Genomic DNA, 19,459 nt, shown 5'->3' on the forward strand with positions numbered 1-19,459 from the left:
TTTATGCGCCCAACCCCCACCAACATTGAACACAACACACACGTACACATCCCCTTCCTTCTTTCTTGTCTTGTGTTGAGGAGTGTGGCTGCTTACAGTGACCTATAGGAGGTAATGACGGGGGAGGTGAGAAGTAAACTGACCCGAACAGATTCTGCTGCAGAAAATGTCAAGCATGCCTACATCAATCATGGAGGCACACAGGTAGGCAGACACACGGACACACACACACACACAGACAAGACATACAGGCAAGTTGACAGGCAAACATAATTAGATTTGAGAAGTCAATCAAAATGGATATGTCAGTGTGAAATGAGTGTGTGCAAAGCTAAAAAGAGTGTGTGGTGTGTTCAGAGAGGACACAGGGTTCCCCTGAGGAGACTCAGCTGTGCTCTGGGCATGAGCATCTCATCCTGTTACCATGGATCACTGCCTAGCGCTGAGTGAGGGAGAGAATATGTGTATGTATGTGTGCTTTTGCACATGTAACTGAACAGTCAAAGAATGAGCAGACTGATGTGAGGAGAAGGGCAGTGATCTGTGTCAACCTGGGAATGATGGAGACACACGCACACAGACTCACAAGTGCACACACCTGTATTGGGTCATTGTTAAAAGAGCATTCAGCATGGTGAGTTAAGGCTAATAGTAAGCTACAAGTCTGCACTCTGGAGGTTAAACTATAAGATGATGAGGAACAGAAAGACAAAGGGGTCCTTTGTTGCAGAGGAAATACAATTCAAACCAAGCGACAAGCGACAAGAGCTACTGCAGATTATAAAAGCAGGATAATGAAAACAAAATGACAAAAAGCGTTTCATATTTCATTAGCTGCAAATAACAAATGGCTTTTCTGAAGGATAAGCCACAAATCTCTCCCATGCCGAGGCTTTTATTTGACTGCTGAGTGGACTATTTCAGTGGCGCCTGACTGTTAAATAATTTTTTTCTTTCCCCCCTTGAATGTCATATGTATAATTTATTGTATGCACACAGTGTGCCAGAAAAGTGCCTGCCTACTGAAATGTTCATTGGGACAACCGGTCTAAAATTGGCCAGCAGACATGCAGGATAGCAACAATGCTGTGTGGCTAGTAGGGTTTCTATGGCAACTGCAGTCGTCCATTTCACCACCTCCTTGCCGTCACAGAGCATTCGCCTCTCTCTCTCTCTCTCTCCCTCCCTCTTTCTCTTGCTTTCTCTGTGGTCGTGACAGAGAGAAACTCCACGTGAGGGAATTAAACTTCATCAGGGATTCAGCTCCACTCACAGCAGCATGAACAGAAACACACACAGAGGCAAACACACCCAGAAAACACACACACAGATGGTTGGCAATGAAAAGAATAGAAAACGCTCAGGCACACACTGCGAACTCTCTGAATGTAACAAACTAAAATCCCTCATGTACAGTTTAGAGAGAAACAACAAGCAACAAAAACAAAAAAAAAAACAACCTGACAGACGCTAGGATGAAGGTGCGATGGAGAGAAACACAGGGATAACAGTCTTTTGTCTCTAGCATGAAGGAGAAGTAATTAGCCTAATTAGCAGCAACCACTGCTCTTTAGCTCTGACTTCTTCTTGTCTTTCTTTTAATTCCTCCTCCCTTCAATCCCTGCCATGCTCCCTTCCATGTATCCGTCTCTGCTAAAATGGCCGACCTGGAAAACCCTGGCCCTCAGCAAAAATCGCACCTCTCCTGCAGTGTAGCTGAACATGCAGACACTAACACGCATATGTACACCTCCGTCTGCTGTCCAACACACAGGCATATCTGCACACAGACACATGGCACACAGATATGTTGAATAAGAGATCGAGTGGACTGACAGGATAAAAGAGAGTGGAAAAGAGACACATTAACAAAGCACACACACACACGCTCACACACACACAGTGAGGAGAAGAAGGAAGGGGGAGGAGTTAGGTGAGATGCAGGATCACTTACTGGCTGTACAGTTTATCCTGATACAGTCTGGAGGGAGAGCAGAGCAGAGGGTTAATGCTGCACACATACATAGACTGTCCACGCCCTGGGGACGCACACATCGACACACCCTGTGCGGGTTTACACACAAACGCACACTGTGGAGAAAACACACACTCTCCTTCGTCACAAGACGGGCCGCATGTTTACTCACAACAGTGTACACCAAATCAGTTTTTCTGTAATTTTTGGAGTTAAATCTGAGTAATGATTGGTGGATTTCTGTCAGAGCATGAGCCTTATGCTCATTGGCTGCTCTGGCCTGAGCAACAGTTTCAGTCACCAATAAAAAGCACCAGGAGACTGAGATGGGTTAGTGTGTCAGTTTGATAGGTACTGAACACACCCCATTTACTTTGTCGCCCATCCAGAGCACAAATGGTTGGACAATTCAACCCTTGTAGTTTTTTTAAATTTCTTTTCCCAAGATGCCTTGGTGTGTCGTGTGGCGTCAACCACAGCAAAGACGTGGTTGCAGACAACCAGAGACCAACACATGCACCCCTCTGTAAGGAAGTGTGAATGTCTGTGAAAGGTGTGTGAACCTGAAAGAAGTTACACCAGCTGTGTGTGTGTAATGACTGTTGTGTTGTGTTGTGTGTGTTTGGGTGTGTTTGTGTTGATTGTTGAAGGTGTTGGGGATGCAAAGGTCATCTGGGAGTGAGCATAGAATGCAGCTTGAGGCTTGACCCTCTGTTCAACACAAAACCAAAAACATTCAACTGTGTATGTTTTTATACGTCCACATTTACAGATGAACTAAAAACGTCTAAAATTTTTATTACTGTAAAAAAGAATGTATTTAAAGGGATTAAATAAAAATATTAATGAACATTTAATGACACTTCTGTGCAAGAAATAGCCATGAGGCCAGTATCAGCTGCATTCCCATGACAAGTAATTAAAATAATGTGTGAGATTCTACATGTTTGTGTGCATCATGTGTGTACCTAGGTTGACAGTGAGTCGGACACGGCCCCCATCCAGCTCCAGACGAAGGGTGTCTGCAGAGTTACGGGATGTGGTTGCCATGAGAACGCCATAGGCCCGCTGGGAACGAAAGCGTAGCGAGACGTCCTCTGCCTCAGTGTGCATCACCACAGGCAGCTGCACCTTCATAAACTTGCTGCCATCGTAGGACAGGATTGTTGCATCTGAGAGGAGGTGAGTGAGAAGGCAAAAGGGGAATGTGAAAGAGAAGCGGAAGAAGATAGAAAAAAGAGATGACTGATAAGCAAAAATGTTTGAGGGAGGAGACAATGGCAATCTGACACAGTGAATCAGATTTAAACATGACAAAGTATGTTGCAGCAGGGCTGCACTCCCTTGATCCTCTGCCACGACATGTTGAAACTCAAAACCTGCTCCCTACAAAATTATCCCATCACTTTCCATCCTAATTCATCATCACTCCCTCCTCCGTACAGGGGAGGATGTAAAAATAACCACAGCTGGTTGACGGTCCCTATTATCCGGTTAAATCAGAATGCACAGTGGTGAGTGTGTTAGCCGCTGTCGCTGACATCCCAGACCCTGGAGTCATAATGTAACAAGCTCAGGTGATCCCGCTTTAATGTCTTTTGCATACTCATTTACATATTCATAATCTTCTCTCCGTGCTACCTGCTGGGGCCAATCCCCGACCACTAAACTGTTTACCTCTGAGGACCCTGTTTTTTATTGGCCAATTACATACGCAGCTAAACACACTCTCCATGCCTCTGTGTCTTTATCTCTTCCTCTCTTTCTTCTTCCCTCTTTCCTATATCTCTCCTCTCCAGTCTTCCTTCGCTTTCACTCTCCCTGTTTCTGTGGGAGACGGCTGGAGCCGAGGCAAAAACAAGAGAACAGGAAGAGAGGAAGGCGTCATGAATACTGATGAGCCAAGAAGGAGGGAAAGAGAGAGATAGTGTGTGTGTGTGTGTGTGTGTGCATGTCAGAATAAGTGAGTGAATTTAAGTGTGAACAGAGGAGGGTTTAGTAAAGTGAGAGCAGGGGGAAAGAAAATAGGGACAGAGAAAAGAGAACGAGGGGTGGGGAGAGAAGGGAGAGAAGCTCTTGGCTAAAATGCAAATGAACCCTCATTAACTTGAGGAAAAAAGAAGGTGGTTGGCCTGTTATATCACAGATAACATAACTAACAGCCACACATACACCCGCATAGACATGCATGCACACACAGACACACACATTTCTGATGAGGGAGACAGCTGACTAAATTTTCCTCACCATGGCACCTGACTCTACCAAACAGAAGACAGAGGAAGCATGAAGGCCTATTTATGCCAGGAAATAAAAATTAATTGAGAGTACAATGCACACATGCTGTACCACATACTGTTGTATCACGTGACAGCTGTAGCATGCTCACAAAGTACCATACCAACAAAATAATAAAACCAGTGATATGTTATGTATCTATATTATCCACTGTCTGAAACCCGGCTGAAGACATACCCTGTTTTTATTTACTCACTGACAATTAAAAGGAGTTTTGAGTGAAGATTTTTTACTTTAAAAAGAAGACAGGCAAAAGGCCAGGGGTCCAAGCAAGGCTAAAAACAAACCTCAGGCGGCAGGCTCTCTCCCACTTTTTATAAATAAAAATAAACTAGATAATATTTGCTAAATCTAAAAAGTTTTCAGAAGTTACTTCTGGACGATGCTATTCAGCCAGACCAGCTTGCCTTGTTACATGCCAATTAGTGCAGCTCTTTTTGGTCAGGCTTGTGGTGGTGGCTGCTGTGCTTTTAAACAGTCAGTAAACATAAATATGTGTGCATCATTGCACCTGCTACCCCTTAATCCTGGTACTATTGTTGATGCTACATCAAATTCAATTGTAAATGTTTTTATATGTATCTATCTCAAGAACGAAAAAACTGATTTGTGATCATTTTGCTTTGCAGCCTAAAAGTGAAAGTCACACACAAAATGAAGCAAATCTTTGCAAAAAGCACCTCTTACTCTAGGTACACTGTCACATATTTCAAGGCACTTGTGTGATGGATATGAATATAAATATCAAACGTCTTTTTGGTGCAAGGTTGTGACCCATCAACATGATTTATCTTCCACTAAAAAGTCTAAATTTTGATTTATTTCATCACATTTACTGCTTGTTTTATGTTAGTATACACCCCCTTTAAAAAGTAAAAAGCAATCTTGGAATGTGATTCATTAAAATAGAGAGGGGGAACAAAGGAGAGGGTGAAAAAGTGAGGGAGGGGAAAAAAGAGAGGGAGAAACCGCAGGTAGAAGGCATAAACATGGCCAATCACTCTCTCCATCTGCTTCTCCATCTGTGCTTCCTTTAATCCACTGAACCACCAGTTAGTGACCCCTCAGTGCACACAGAGAAGGATGAAGAAAGATACAAAAAGGGCTAAGAAAAGACAGGGAGAGGATGCATGGCTATGATAAACATACACTGCGGATGTTTGTCCAATGAAAAAAAAAAGTTTCATATCTACACCCTTCAGTGACTGTGTGTGTCTGTGTGCATATATATCTCCTGTTAGATGGTAGTACAATCATCACTTGAGACGCATCAGCAGTTGTGGCACAAACAACATTTCTTCTCTTCTTCTTGTCTGACTGCATCTCGCCTCCTTCAACAGGCCTGTATCAGTCCGTCTGCCAATCTCTCCTGCTTTCCATTTCTTTCTCTCTCTCTCGCTCACCCTGAATTTATATCCTCTCTCTCTCTCTCTCTCTCTCTCTCTCTCTCTCCGTCTCTGTCAGGTTCTCTACTCCTATCTCCCATTCCTCCTCATCTCCCCACCTGCTGTCATACCGTGGTTCCAGCCCAGCGATTCCACCCTCCTCTGTCACAGCTCCTGCTCTCTGCTTTCTGCACATTTCCTCTCCCATCGATTCCCAGTCACTACATCCATAGCAGTTCAATAGTCCAGTCTCTGGCTCTGCTTCCACCCACCTCTTCTCTTTCACCTGTTATCCTCCTCTTCTTTTCCTGTGTTTATTTTACTACTCTGACACAGAAAATGTGCAATTTTGAATAAAGCCAAAACATCCAAAGATAGAAAACATTATTTTTGTTGTTAAGCGAGCAGACTCCTTTTTTCCTTGCTCCTATTTTCCATCGCCACCTATTCATACAGCGCCATACTGTCCTCTTTTCATTTTCAGAATTAATTCTCCATCACCATGGGATGTGGTGGAGAGTCACCCAGCTTTTGTTTTGAATAATACTCTAGTCACATTTTTACCTATGATTAATTTTAATGAGGGCACCTATAAGAGCATCAGACTGATGTAATCTGCTGAATGGACCTTTTAAAAGGAAAAAAAAACACAACATTAATGACTAGAAATTTTACTGCCCAATATAACTGATGATCTTAATAAATTTTCAACAGTTGATGGAGTAATTTAAGACATTCTACCCTACGCCATCTGTCTTCTGTCACTCACCCCTTTGGCATGACTCAGTGTTCTTGGACCGAATGACAAAGCTGTCATATTGATGGTTTTTCACATTGTGAAGTATTGGTAATGTCTGAGACTGTAATATGCTGGCTTACTCATCTCTGTTGAGTGTCACAATAGACATGTCACTCACCTCTCTCACAGGAGCGGCCCAGGTAGCCTGTCCCAGAGCAGTCACAGACGTAGCGATTCCAGCCCTCTCTGCAGATGCCGTTGTGCTGACAGGGGTTGGACAGACACTGTTTGGGTGGCTCTCTGGAGCATGAGGGCTTCACACCCACCGCCCTTTGGGCCTCAGCCAGTCGCCGGATGTCTTTGCTCTGCCCATCTACAAACAGGTCTCTAATGCAGCCTACATAGCCATAGTTCAACAGAGCTGTCCACACCTGAGGACGAGGAGGAACAACAATGTTAATATGTTGTATTTTATATTTTTTGTATTAATCCCGTCCCTGTGTTGCTATTGTTAATAATAACAATAAGATTAAGATCTGCGACCGACAAGTATTTTTATTAAGAAAGAATTTGTCTGCCAGTTTAAAACCCCAAGTTTAAAACCCCAAAACCATTTAGGAAGCTGCGACCATCAAATGTTTAGTCTTCCTGCTCAGAAAAACTAAACAAATGCCGTAGACTCATGACTGTAAAGACACAAACCTCTGTGGGGAAGATGAGTCCTGCACGGTCCTCCGGCAGCCCTCCGAGGTACAAGGTGTCGTCTAGGTCCAGAATTTCACTGTCTCCTGGGGCCGTGTATGCTGTTCTTACGCTGTTCACTGAGATAGTTCCTGAACACACCACAAGACATCAAAACAACAGTAGTAATCAATATGACCTTCACTGGAGAACATCCTCATCACAATCATCATCACCACCACCACCATTATGCCATCATCATCATCATCATCTTTGTATGTCTCCTCATCACCACCACCACCATTGCATATCACAGCTATAATAAGAAGCAGAATGACACAGGCCTTAGTCATCTGGTACTGCCTTGTAGTCCATGCTGTTTTAAAAGTGCAACGTCAAACGTTTTGCCACCAATAAATCATTAATATGTTTATTTTTAGTGCAGTTACAGCAAACAACAAGACCCCCACTGAGAAGACTGGCAGCCTCTACTGAGTACTTCTACACTGTAATTAATAGAGTTGCAAACAAATACTGGTACATTTGAAAATACAAATACCCTGTGTAATACATGATGTGAAATCCATGGCAGACTACAAAATATTTAAACATCTTCTGACTGTAATTTTATTTATTTATTCTTATTGTCAACACTTGCTCTGGCTCATTGTCAGCATATTATTTGCTTAAAAAAGTGCCTTACAAATAAAGTATAATTGAGTGACGGAGAATGTCTACAAGAAGAAGCCACCTGTAGCTTTAATTCTACCTTCTGTGTTACTGTAATTATATCAATACATTATAATAAACCTGACAATGCTACTATAGATATGAATTGTGTTAATAAGGTCTATATCTGATTCACAGATAGCAGCCAAATGAGCTTCCTACGCCATTGCTTAATCAAAAAAAAAAACATTCGCTCATCATCCCATCAACCAACCTCTGTGGTCAGGGTTAGCATCACAGTTAAGAGCATTGTGAGTGTACCTGAGCGTCCATCTCTCTGGAAGTCGACATGATACCATTCTCCGTCATTGACCTTTCTGTCAATAGCCTTGGTTTTAGTGGTTCCTGAGCCCATATCCAGCAGCAGGTAGAGGTGCCCATCCAGCATCTCAATGGCAAAAAAATCCACCTGTGTGTACAGTAGGCATATTATGTAAAAAACAGTAATAAGGATGATTACACATGCAAGGACAGGAAGCTGTGTGAAACTCCTTTCATTGACATAAATGCCAACTGTACTGTTCCCATTGCAGACTAAAGCCAGGAGCACTCCAGATATCAGTAGCATGTTGGAGAAGACAATTAAGTATCTCTATCTTATTAAAAAGAGTGCAAGTTGGATAGGTAGATTTGGGAAGTATTAACAGCAATGGCAGACCGGTGTGCTCAGGCTAGATGGTAAAGATTTCAATTCACCAAGCTATGTTGTCACCCTGACTTGTAGTCAGAGCAGGTGGTGAATAAAATAATAAGACTAGGGACAGAAGTACCCACAACAAGGCACATTTATGATAAAATCCATGGAAACACAACACACACAACACATTTTTTACCTTGAGTGTGGGTGGCGTACGTGCATCCTTGCGCTGCTGCTGTCGGGGTTTGCCATGGCTGAAAAGCATCAACCCATTGGGCTCTGTGGTCCTGAAGTCGAACGAGATGGATCCCGCCTTTTTTGCTGTCCATTTACTTAGCGCCACGTAGGACTCTGGAGTGTCAAATGTCACGGGGTCCAGCGTTGCTACACTCTCGCACTTAAAGGACACAACCCCACTTACCTAGAACAGATCCAGGAAGTACAAATGTTTTAGAGGATCAAATGATTAACACGAATTGGGTAGTGTAAATTACTGCTGTGAAAATGGGTTCTTTGTAGTCTGTGACTGAAATAAAGCCAGCTGTGGACTGCCTACAAGACAAAAGCTTGTGGCTACCTTTCAAAAATATAATCCCATTTACTTAAAATCCTTACGGTCTCTCAGGGTCTGACAGGAGGTTGATACAAAAAAGGTGTGTGTGTTTAAGTGGATAATGTATTGTCTGGCTAAAGTCTTGCATGCTGTTGTAGGGGCATACCTTCATCTTCGGGTCTCCCTGTTTAGCCAGTCTAGACAGCTCCAACCGCACATCATTGTTCTTGTACACCACCTTCAGGGGAGAGGATTGAGGAGGGACATGAGAAATAAGATAGGATATATACCCTTTTCTTGTGGCAAACAATCAGAAATAGACTGAATGGAGAGACTGCTAAAAAAAAACCAGAGCCAGAGATCCATTTCTTTACTTGAAGCTCTGGTATTTTTATACAAACGTAACAACCTTAAGACCAGCAAGCCACTCTAGCCTCATCTTTCACACTTCTATCTGTTTCCCTTGCTTTACTGTTTCTCTTTCACTAACACAATCAGCTCTCTGACTTAGCAGCGCCATGAGGGGTGCACTTGTGGTAAGCATTTTGATGTTGAGAGACAAGACGAGCACACACTGGCTCTGCTTTATTAAATCACACCTCTTTCTTTACCCTGTGAATGATCGAAAGCTGCACTGGCTTTTCACCTCAGTTGTAAACTTTTTGTGTCTGAGCAGATGGTGTAGAGGGTGATTCTTGAATGTGCAAAGTGCAAGGGCGTTACACGTGGAGGAGGGCGCCCACGCCACGTCACACACAGAACTGTTGCAGCCATGATTGTTCATGCGTGTGATTCACTGCATACATCTTAATTCGCTCACACGGATTATCATATCATCGTGTTAAATATGTAAATGTGCCAGTGGAGGGTTCGCATTGACAGCGGCAGCCTCGTTTAAACACCATCAGTCTTAATGAAGCAACACAGAGTGCATTCAACGCTGATACAGATAGCTCTCTGTTTGGCACATCATCTGTCGGTTTGTTTGGTTGTTTGTTTATGCCTCTGTGTGAATGAAAGGGAGAGTCAAACAGGGTGTGTATTCAATGGGATGTATGTGTATGTTTATTTGTGTTTTACCGGGAATATTTGTGCATTTTGTGCACACATCTGTGTATACATGCCAAAGATTGTGTTTTCAGTGTGTTCTCGTCAGTGTGTGTCATGTGAGTTTTGTGTTGCTGCAGCGTTGTGGCCCATTTCAAGCTCAGCGGATGGATGGAACATCTCTGTGGCGTAGCTAATTAGCATGTTAGTGCTTAGTGCTGTATCTACTCCCTCAACGACATTCATCACTGATTCTCTCTGATGCTGGGGAGAGTGTGTGTGTTTGAACTGTTTGTGTGAGTCTGCCAAATGGAAGCGGTTGTGTGTGTGTGTGTGTGTGTGTGTGTGAGAGAGCGAGAGAGAGAGAGACATATAGATAATGTGTGTAAAATATTTGTGTGATAGAAAGAGAAGTGGGGAAAGAGAACGAAAAAGGCGAACATTTTTTAAAACGTTGCAGCAGTAGTCTATCAGATATTCTGGGTAATTAAATATCACAATGGACTTTCAATTTCAGTATTTTCTGGTCTAGTTCAATTATTAGTAACCTATGTGCAAATTATTTCCAAAATAATAATAATTCTTTGCAAATTATAGTTTTAACTACAAAATTAAGGCTACAATGCAAAACTTTTGTCTCCTCCATCTACCAAAAAGATGCATGTGCCACAATGAAACTCAATGTATTAACCGTGTTATTTTACACGTTAGTTACACTTTGTTGCCAACAAATAAAAATATATATAATTCAAACACCCCACCTCTTTGAGACAGCCCATGAAGTTATTGCTGACTGGAGAACCTGGCAGATCAGCTGTGCTGGGGCTTCCTCCCACATAAAAGAAGTCGTCTGAGCCCAGCATAGTGTAGTCCTCCTGTGTGTAGCCCGTGGTAGTCAGGATGCCGTCCACAGAGATGGTGACCTACACAACAAAGCACAGGGAAAGGACACGCTATATACTCACACCAAAGGCAGCGCTAAGCGCTAGCTAGGCGCTGACCAGCCAAATTAGCCCCCGTTACTCTGGTAACCAATGTATATGCATTCTGGTGGGGAGAAGGCCTGATTGGTTTTGGGAATTGGCCAGTTGTGCTGTTGAGCCTTTAATTTGGTGCAGATGTATCAGTGCTGGCTGTGTGGTGTTGCCTCCTGAACTGTTGTGCTATTCTGCTAAATGTAGTCCTCCTGTAGTAACACACTCTGAAGTCCCTCTACCACCTGTATATTCTGGGAATCCGGAGTCTCGGCCTATCAGTAGTAGTAAATCAAAATGATTCATAATTCCTGTTTGATTAATAAAGATTCACCGAAACTCAACAGAAAGCTGAAAGTTTTACTACATAGAACTAATATTGTTAATGCAACAATTCTTGCAGCCGTAAACACTTAGAGGAACTCCACCTTATGTTTATGCCTTATGTTCTTTAGTGTTAGGTAAGATAACGTAATTCTAATGTACGTTTGCCTATTGTGACACTGGTTATCCTATGATATAAAAATAAAAGCTGTCACTGATATCCACTGCTGTCATGAATATGCTGCAATTAGTGCGGAAATATTCTACAGTACATTACTGACCACGTCAACTGCCTATAAGTGTTGTGAGCTTTTTAAAACAGTGCACTCTCACTGACGGTGCTTGGCATTGCCAGGCAAATTTGCCCAGCCAGGCAGGTGTTAGTAAGTTTTCACAGGCATCTTCGTGCTATACAGTAGCTGTTAGTACTATTTACTTGTTAGTAGTAGTTAGTTGTTGCACTGCTAGCAGCCACAGTAGTGTTACTTGTGTCAGGCCAAGCTGTGTTGGGTTACTGAGGTTAGGGTTAATGATTTGAATGCTGTTAGTAGTTGCAATGATGTCATGTTGTTGTATTGTTAAAGGGTGAGCTGTGATGATGGCGTTAGTCTGTGGTCTTGGGGGGGTTTGTTAGATCAGCGAATCTGAATGAGATGACACACTGACGAACAAACGGATATTGATGTACACATACACACACAGGTGTTAGATGGGTTGTGCCTCATTCCACAGGCACACTCTCACATAAATATATAAACATGCAGCCTGTTCCTCTCTCTGCATGCAACCACTGGCAAAGAGGACACAGCAGATAAAAAACAACCACGGAGGACACAATGAATCAGAGGCACCATGGAGAACATGCAGTGGCAGAGTGGAGGACGAAAAATTCAAAGGAATAAAATAAAAAGGGAAGGAGGCACCTCTCTGTCCATTTATGGACTAATCAGAGATGCAAAGGGTTTCTGAGTCACGCCATGCAGGAAGTGGGATTTTTTTTTTTTTTTTGGGGGGGGGGGGGCTCGCCATTTGCGTGCAGGTGAGAGATGAGCCAATCAGTGCACGCCTAAATGTCAGTCACAGAGTGATGGGGTGGGGAAAAAACAGTAGAGATAGAGGGGAGGAGGGGTAAAGAGGGAATTTAAAGAAAAAAAAGTGGTTGGCAAGGAGGGTGGACAGGGGCTCTTTAAGCATAAAAGATTACCAACCGCATTTATCCTTTTATTGGTTTAGTTTTGATGTCTATGGTTCAAAAGGAAATAGACACGGGGCAAACCCAAACTAAGAAACAATTAGAATGATATCTACCGAACAATGGAGTTTGTTTACCATAGCGTGTCCAATGCCTGAGTGCTTTGTAGGAGAGGGGGAGAAAGGAAAGCAAAAAACTGTGAACAGAACAACTTTCGGGAACAAAAAAAGGAAAGCTAGAAGGCCTCTGGTGAGGTTAGTAGGTTGGTTGGAGTGGTTTCGCTAGGAGAAGGGCACAGGTTAGGTTAGTAGAATGAATCATTCCATGGATGGTGGTTAGTTTCACTAGCAGGTTAGTAAAGTTAGTAGTCAAGTTAGTAGTACAGACAGGCAAACGGTAGTGCACAGGAAAGTTACAAGCACCTGAGTGCAAGTGACCCTCAATGCTCTCTAACTCACTCACTCACTCACTCACTCACTCACTCACTCACTCACTCACTCACTCACTCACTCACTCACTCACACAATTAAAAAAACACTCACCTAGAGCTGAAAGCAGTGCTGGTCTGGTGGTTAACCCACTGTAAACTAAGATTAAAACCTCAGGTACTTCCTCACTACCAGAGCACCACTGCAGCTGGACAAAAGACCACTGACCGTAGCTTCTACATTGATTAGTTTCTTGCTGTGGACTAAAGTCTTTTTCAGCTGCCACTTATCCTGGAGCATCTGCAGCAGTCATAGCAGTCAGACACACACTGAAACTATTTCACAAGGAATCAAAATTAAATGCTGGAACTAATAAACATTGTCATTTGATTAAATCTGATAATTATTTCACGAAAAAGCAAATTCAACACACAATTTTCCCTCTTGTATCTCTTAACCCAAATAACTATATACGGCAAATTTTGCTTAATTATTATAGCAGTCAAACTTTTCCTTTAATTGCTAATAAGTAAAACTTCCATTCCATTCCTTTTATACTCTTGCTGCCTTTTTCCCACCGTTGTGTCAAATATCATAACCAATTCTGTGTTTCCTCTCCTCTGTGCTTGGGCTGCTCAGTCCTCCAACTCCTACTGTCTGGTTACCTGTCTCAGGTTGCGGGTGACCTTGACGTCGTGCCAGGCGTTGTCGTTGAACTTGCCGTTGACGGGCTCCACCAGGGCCTCAAAAGCCCCAGAGCCGAGGTTGATGACAAGCGATACAGCACCATTCTTCAGTGCCAGGTTGACGTAGTCAGCTGACTTGCCGGTGTGCAGCATCAAGCCATTGCGCTGCAGTGTCTTGAAGGAGAGCGTGATTTCATCACTACTAGACTGGATAGGGTTGGGCGACAAGTCGTAGCAGAAGTACTCGGAGCCCTTGAAGGTTGCGACATACTCCTCACGGGCTGGCAAGGAGAGGTGGAAGAGAGAAGAGTAAGAAAGTGTTAGACTGCTCTTGAACATTGTTAAAATGATTAGAACAATATTCAAGCTATGCTGCTTCTTCCCACACTGGTCTTTACAAAATGTTCAGAGGTGATGAAATGGGTGGGTGTTCAGTGGAGCCAGCGGAGTAAAACAAAGCTCAGCTGGGCCTGGGTAAATTTGATTCGGATGCGCAGTACAAAACACATTGTTTAAGATGCTGAAAATGTTGTTGTCAAGCAAAGCCTCACTGATGCCAGCACTTGGAAGAAACACTTCCTTCCATACCTCTAATCGTACCATGGAGCGGTGTGTAAACAAGCTTTGATCAGTCATGTGGGTTAGAGATTAAACAGCGTGGATGCGACAGAGACAGTCGTGAGTCTGTAGCATTCCAAACTTGTTATGAAACCTGCCATCCTCTCTTTTGAGAGAACAGCTGTGCTGGCAGTCTGAAGTGAGGTGGTCTTGTTTGACAACATGGCTCATTTGATGGCGTTCATTAAATGCCAGAGTGTGTGTGTGTGTGTATGTGCAGAAAAGGTTAGAAGGGTTTTGAGGAAACTGATGATGAAGATGGAGAACAGCAGCCTGCAAACATCATGGCAGCCAAAGCAGGCAGGAGTAGCCAATTAGAATTCAGAGTAACAGGCAAACAGCCAATAGCAACTTACCTTGCACACCCTTGGTGACCCCCAAGGACACTAGACCAAGGTTTTGCAATCCATCATCCTTAAGCTCACACTCACTTATCTGCTCTCTCACACAACCATATACGCAAGCCAGCAGAGGAGCAAATATGCACACCTACACACACATCTGCGAGCAGAAAGGATCATACTACTGCGCTGGCATAGACAAGCAGGGGCGACATTATCTGTCTCCTTCACACCCATCCCCCATCAACCTTCCTCTGCATCCTCTCTAGCGTTCTCCTCGCCACCATCCCTACATCTCTAACACCTCCCTCCTGGCCTCATGCCACTGTTCCTCTCTGCACATCACGCTGGCCTCTTTTTTCTCTGCTCCGTGGAGCCTCTGGCACATAACCACCATCTTGTAGTTCACAATTGTGAGGTGGGGGATTGACGCACACACTAGGTGTAGCTGGAACAACTTGGTGAGGCAACGCTGGAGAGGAGAGCATGAGGAGGATGGGGGGAATACACATTAAAAATATACTAAGGTGTAATAGGTTATTACAGTGGTGAGAGACAGAAGAGGAGAGTTAAAATGGTATCAGCCGCACACAGGTGAATATAACACACAGAGTGAACAATAAATTTATATCACAATTCAAAGACCGATTGTTGCAAAGTGTCTTTTGTTGCATGAAAAAAAATCCAAAGTGTGAATGCAATATATGAGTGAGAAACAACACATTGTTTGCCAGCGTGTGTGAGTTCCCACTAGTGTGTGATTCCTTCCCTCACAAAATGTTAATTAAGAGTGTGTATGTGTGTGCTTCAAAAAGAAAGAGAGGGAAAAAAAGAGCGACTTTGTGCACGGACACACTATATGCTTTTTATGTGTGCATGAAATGTGCTGGGTGTGGGTGGGTGCTGGTCTCTGTAAATATTGGTGTATTGCTGTCAGAAAAGCTATTACCAACTCAGGGCCTCGGGCTAGACTTTACTGAGAGGAGCGAGGAGGAGGGAGACACACACACATAAACACACACATACACAGACAGAACAGCCACAAAATGTTAACATACTCAATGACACACACGGGCAGACAAATGTAGATGAGGTGGAGGAGTGAGGAGGGGAGTGAGGGAGGGGGGCAAGTTATTCACAATGAGAACACACACAGCCGTCCAGCAGCATTCTGGCGGTAATTTACAGAGGTGCCATTAGGTTTCAGTGTGGTGCTCCACCATTCTGTTGCTAATTTACAGACACGTCATTAGACCAGACAGGAGCACATAAAGCATCTCTGTATCGATCTGGAAGCTGTGGCCCACAAACACTCACTCCTTGTTCTATTACATCACACGCACATCAGCAACACACAAACACACACTCAAATCAGACAAGAAAATGCACATTGGGTGACACGGACACAAAGAAGGCCATGTGACAAGCATCAACGCTGCACAGAAACACATATACTCTCAAGTGAGCAGGTTGGAGTGGATCTGTTGTAGCTCAGATTAATGGAGTGAGTCAGTATTAGCTCAGAGTAAACAGTGAGACAGACACTGACATACACACCACATGTCACACTTCATCCTGCGGAAAGCACTGTCCATCAAAGAGAGTGAGCAGAAGGCAAAGAAAGTCCTCCTTAAATACTTATTAAGAGAATTTGACACAGTATAATTTTATTGATTTTATTTTATAAGTAGTAATCTTTTCTGTTATGTGTTTAACTGAGATGGCATGGTGTGAGATCTTTGCCTTGAGGTCTCTCTCTTACCAAACAAAGCCCGATCTTAACAACACAACCTGATTAAATCGAATAAATGCAGGAGAGAAACGCTCAGAGTGAGCTTCCTTCTAATTCTGTAATGTTGTATTTTTTTCTAGCTTTAAGCTTCTACAATTTGGGGTTTTATGTAGCCATTGGCATATATCAAGTTTTCAAGTTGGTTTCGAAGCTCACTGTGATCATATCATTTTATATACAAAATGAATTATTTACATTGCAGAGGTTATGCCTAAGTAGTGGATCCAGAACTATTTGTCTAATTACAAAGACCTATAAGTTTGGGCATTTTAACATTTGCGGAAGTTAGTTAGAACTGCAGCCTTGGAACCTGCCTCTCGCTTTGCATTGAAAACTAAAATCTCACACAGGATATGTGTTTAATAACAAAGAAAAGCAAACAAGATGAAGATTAAAAAAGAGGGGAAGGAGGAAACTGTCAAAGGAATTACCTGAAGATTTTACAAGGACAAAAAATTACAACAGAGCTGAAGTAACAAATAAAGGCTATACTGTAGGAGCGTTGGGAATAGGCAGAAATGTAAAGATGGAAGGTGATTGGCATTAGACCTTAAGGGCTATCATTAAACTACTCCTCTAATGAATAAAGCAGGAATAAAGGAGTCTGTGGGGATGCACTGGGAAAGATGGATAGACACTGAATAGATACTGAGAGTGAGAGAGAGAAAAAGAGTGATCTGATGGTTGCTGCTTTAGGGGCCAGCTGCAACTGTACCACCCCTACGATGATCAAACACACATCACTTGTTTTTTATGTGTGTTTGTGTGGATATGGTGATCATGTGTGTTGTTTGTGGCTTTGTCTTTTCGTGTGGGTCCCCTTCTCAACATTTCACACACTAATTTGTAATTTCCATGGCAACCCTGTGTTACAGGGGCTCCAGCAAATACGAATGTGCATGTGTGTTCCAGAAAAAGAGAGAGAGAGACAGGAAGAGAGATGGAGAAGGAGGGCGAGAGAGGGAGAGAGAGAGAGAAAGAGTGATTGAGTGAACAGTACATTATCATGGACAGCTGTACTGAATCAAAATGGCGGATGGAGGCTGGGAGCACATCAGGGGAGCCTACATTATACAGCACCTGATAGAGGGAGCAGGGTGGAAAGAAGCAAGGTGGAGGAGAGAAGGCACAAGATGCATAGGGTGAATTTGAAAAGGGAAGAAATAAAAAAGAGGAGATGGTGAAACTCACTGAGACGAGGAACAAAAAAAGGAAGAGAGGACGAGGTGCAAGGATGGGAAGATGAGACAAGGGAAGGGAGTGGCAGGGAACGAGGGATAGGTTGCTAGAGAAAGGGAGAAAAATGCTGGTGTATCTAAATCCTAGTGTAGCAAACCTCAATCATGGCAGCCCTGTCATTCTGAAGATAGCACACTGCAATTCCCCTGCACTTCGTTTTTAGCCCACCATGCAGTTCTGCTATCACCTCCTCTCAGACTGTCCCCACACACACACATACACACACAGAGCCTAAACATCCTGCATGAAGGCATCCCTTCTTAATAACAGACAGGTGGATTAACTATGCTCTTGTACAGTATACAGATAGATGACCAGAACTGGAATTGCATGTAAATGTATGCTAACATATGCATAGTTCCTTATATTAAGTTAAAGTGAGGAATTTCACACAGTCACTAAAGGCTATGACTGCCATTTCCATCTCTATTCAGTGATATACAGCATCTGGCTTTGGAACCGATTGGACTATCACATCGCAGCCAAGGGAGCAATACTGTAGAGGAGGATATTACTGTCAGGACACAAGTGACAGATTGGTTGTCTAGGTTGTTGATCTCTTATTTCTGTTGTTAAATTGAAGGCATTCACTCTCAATATGAGATATACTGTTTGAAGTGAAGACTAGTACAGAAGAGTTTTATCCACTTGAACTGAGTATGTGTTGTAGTGTGGGATGTTTGTCATTTGCCTTTCTGTATTTTAGTGTATATAGTGTTTTATGTCCCTTTGTATCTCAGGTGATTTATAGCTAACAACAATAATAACTTCATTATTCAACTGATTGTAAAGAATTGGAAATAGGTGTCCATTCTCACTCTTTACTACAGCCCTTTTATATTTTTTCCAGTCTGTTTGTGCTTTCACTTACTAAAGAATAAGTGACATTTCATTAAATGTCAAATATCAGTGTGAAGTTTGAAAAGTTGTCTTTATGTTTCTTAACTTCATATGAAGAGAGCAAATTCAAACTTTTGAGAGGCCATAACCCTTGGTTAGTTTCTTTTAATTACTTGAATCCCCATCAACAAATTGTTTGCTGCAGCTTTAACTGACAATTTGATAAATATTAAACACACAATCTGCACTGAAAAGGAATTATCTGTATAATTAAAATGTCCATCAAACATATTAAACATGCAGGAACAAAGGATCACTTTTACTTGACAAATTGTATAAAATTTATAGTAGTTATTTAATTTTTGAGACACAAAGAGAGCATACCTAAATAATACCTTATATTATCAATCCTTTTGGATTTCTTTAAGGCAAAACACTGCACAGCACACTTCCTGTCATTATGTTCATTCTTCCATTTCTTGTCCCTTTTTGTTCCTTTTATCTGTGCTCATCTCTCTCTCTCTCTCTCTCTCTCTCTCTTTCTGTCTGTTTGTCACTCGAATTTGGCCTTCTCTCTGGTACCCAGGGAAACCAGCTTGTTTCCATGACAATGTCTTCAGGCAGAACAGTGTATTTGTCTTAAGCTGGATAAGATCAGAGTCAGTTTCATCCCTTTTAGACACACACACACACACACACACACACAAACATGCATACATACATCACAGCACATATGCACAGCTGAAAAAGAATGCACACTGTAAAAAAAGGAAGAAACACACACAATGCAATGTCACCCACACACACCTAATAAACCCCTCTTACAGCAAGTTGTTAGGATATAAAGACATCTTTACATAAAGGTAATATAATGGGTTTTTAATGAATAACATGGCTATTTCTGTATGCCAGGCCATGAGTAAATGAGTGTGTGTGTGTGTGTGTGTGTGTGTGTGTAATATTGTTCAAGTGTTTGTTCTT

The 19,459-nt window shown here is 42.6% G+C and overlaps 1 protein-coding gene across 4 annotated transcripts in view; it reads right to left on the reverse strand.

The window, feature by feature from the left end:
- The window catches only part of nrxn1a (neurexin 1a), a 47,608-nt gene that overhangs the window by 15,826 nt on the left and 12,323 nt on the right, over positions 1-19,459 (reverse strand). For 2 of the 4 annotated variants that reach the window (XM_028431076.1, XM_028431075.1), the window contains 10 exons: positions 13,628-13,929; positions 12,672-12,695; positions 10,806-10,967; positions 9,164-9,235; positions 8,641-8,865; positions 8,069-8,216; positions 7,100-7,230; positions 6,576-6,828; positions 2,944-3,147; positions 1,955-1,981 (listed from right to left, as the gene is read on the reverse strand). In XM_028431076.1, the coding sequence (XP_028286877.1) occupies positions 1,955-1,981; positions 2,944-3,147; positions 6,576-6,828; positions 7,100-7,230; positions 8,069-8,216; positions 8,641-8,865; positions 9,164-9,235; positions 10,806-10,967; positions 12,672-12,695; positions 13,628-13,929 (1,548 nt within the window). The remainder of the gene's footprint in view (positions 1-1,954; positions 1,982-2,943; positions 3,148-6,575; positions 6,829-7,099; positions 7,231-8,068; positions 8,217-8,640; positions 8,866-9,163; positions 9,236-10,805; positions 10,968-12,671; positions 12,696-13,627; positions 13,930-19,459) is intronic. The other 2 variants (XM_028431078.1, XM_028431077.1) reach the window with 1 other exon arrangement.

The sequence above is a fragment of the Parambassis ranga genome, chromosome 19 (assembly GCF_900634625.1).
Source record: "Parambassis ranga chromosome 19, fParRan2.1, whole genome shotgun sequence".
NCBI classification, from domain to species: domain Eukaryota; kingdom Metazoa; phylum Chordata; class Actinopteri; family Ambassidae; genus Parambassis; species Parambassis ranga.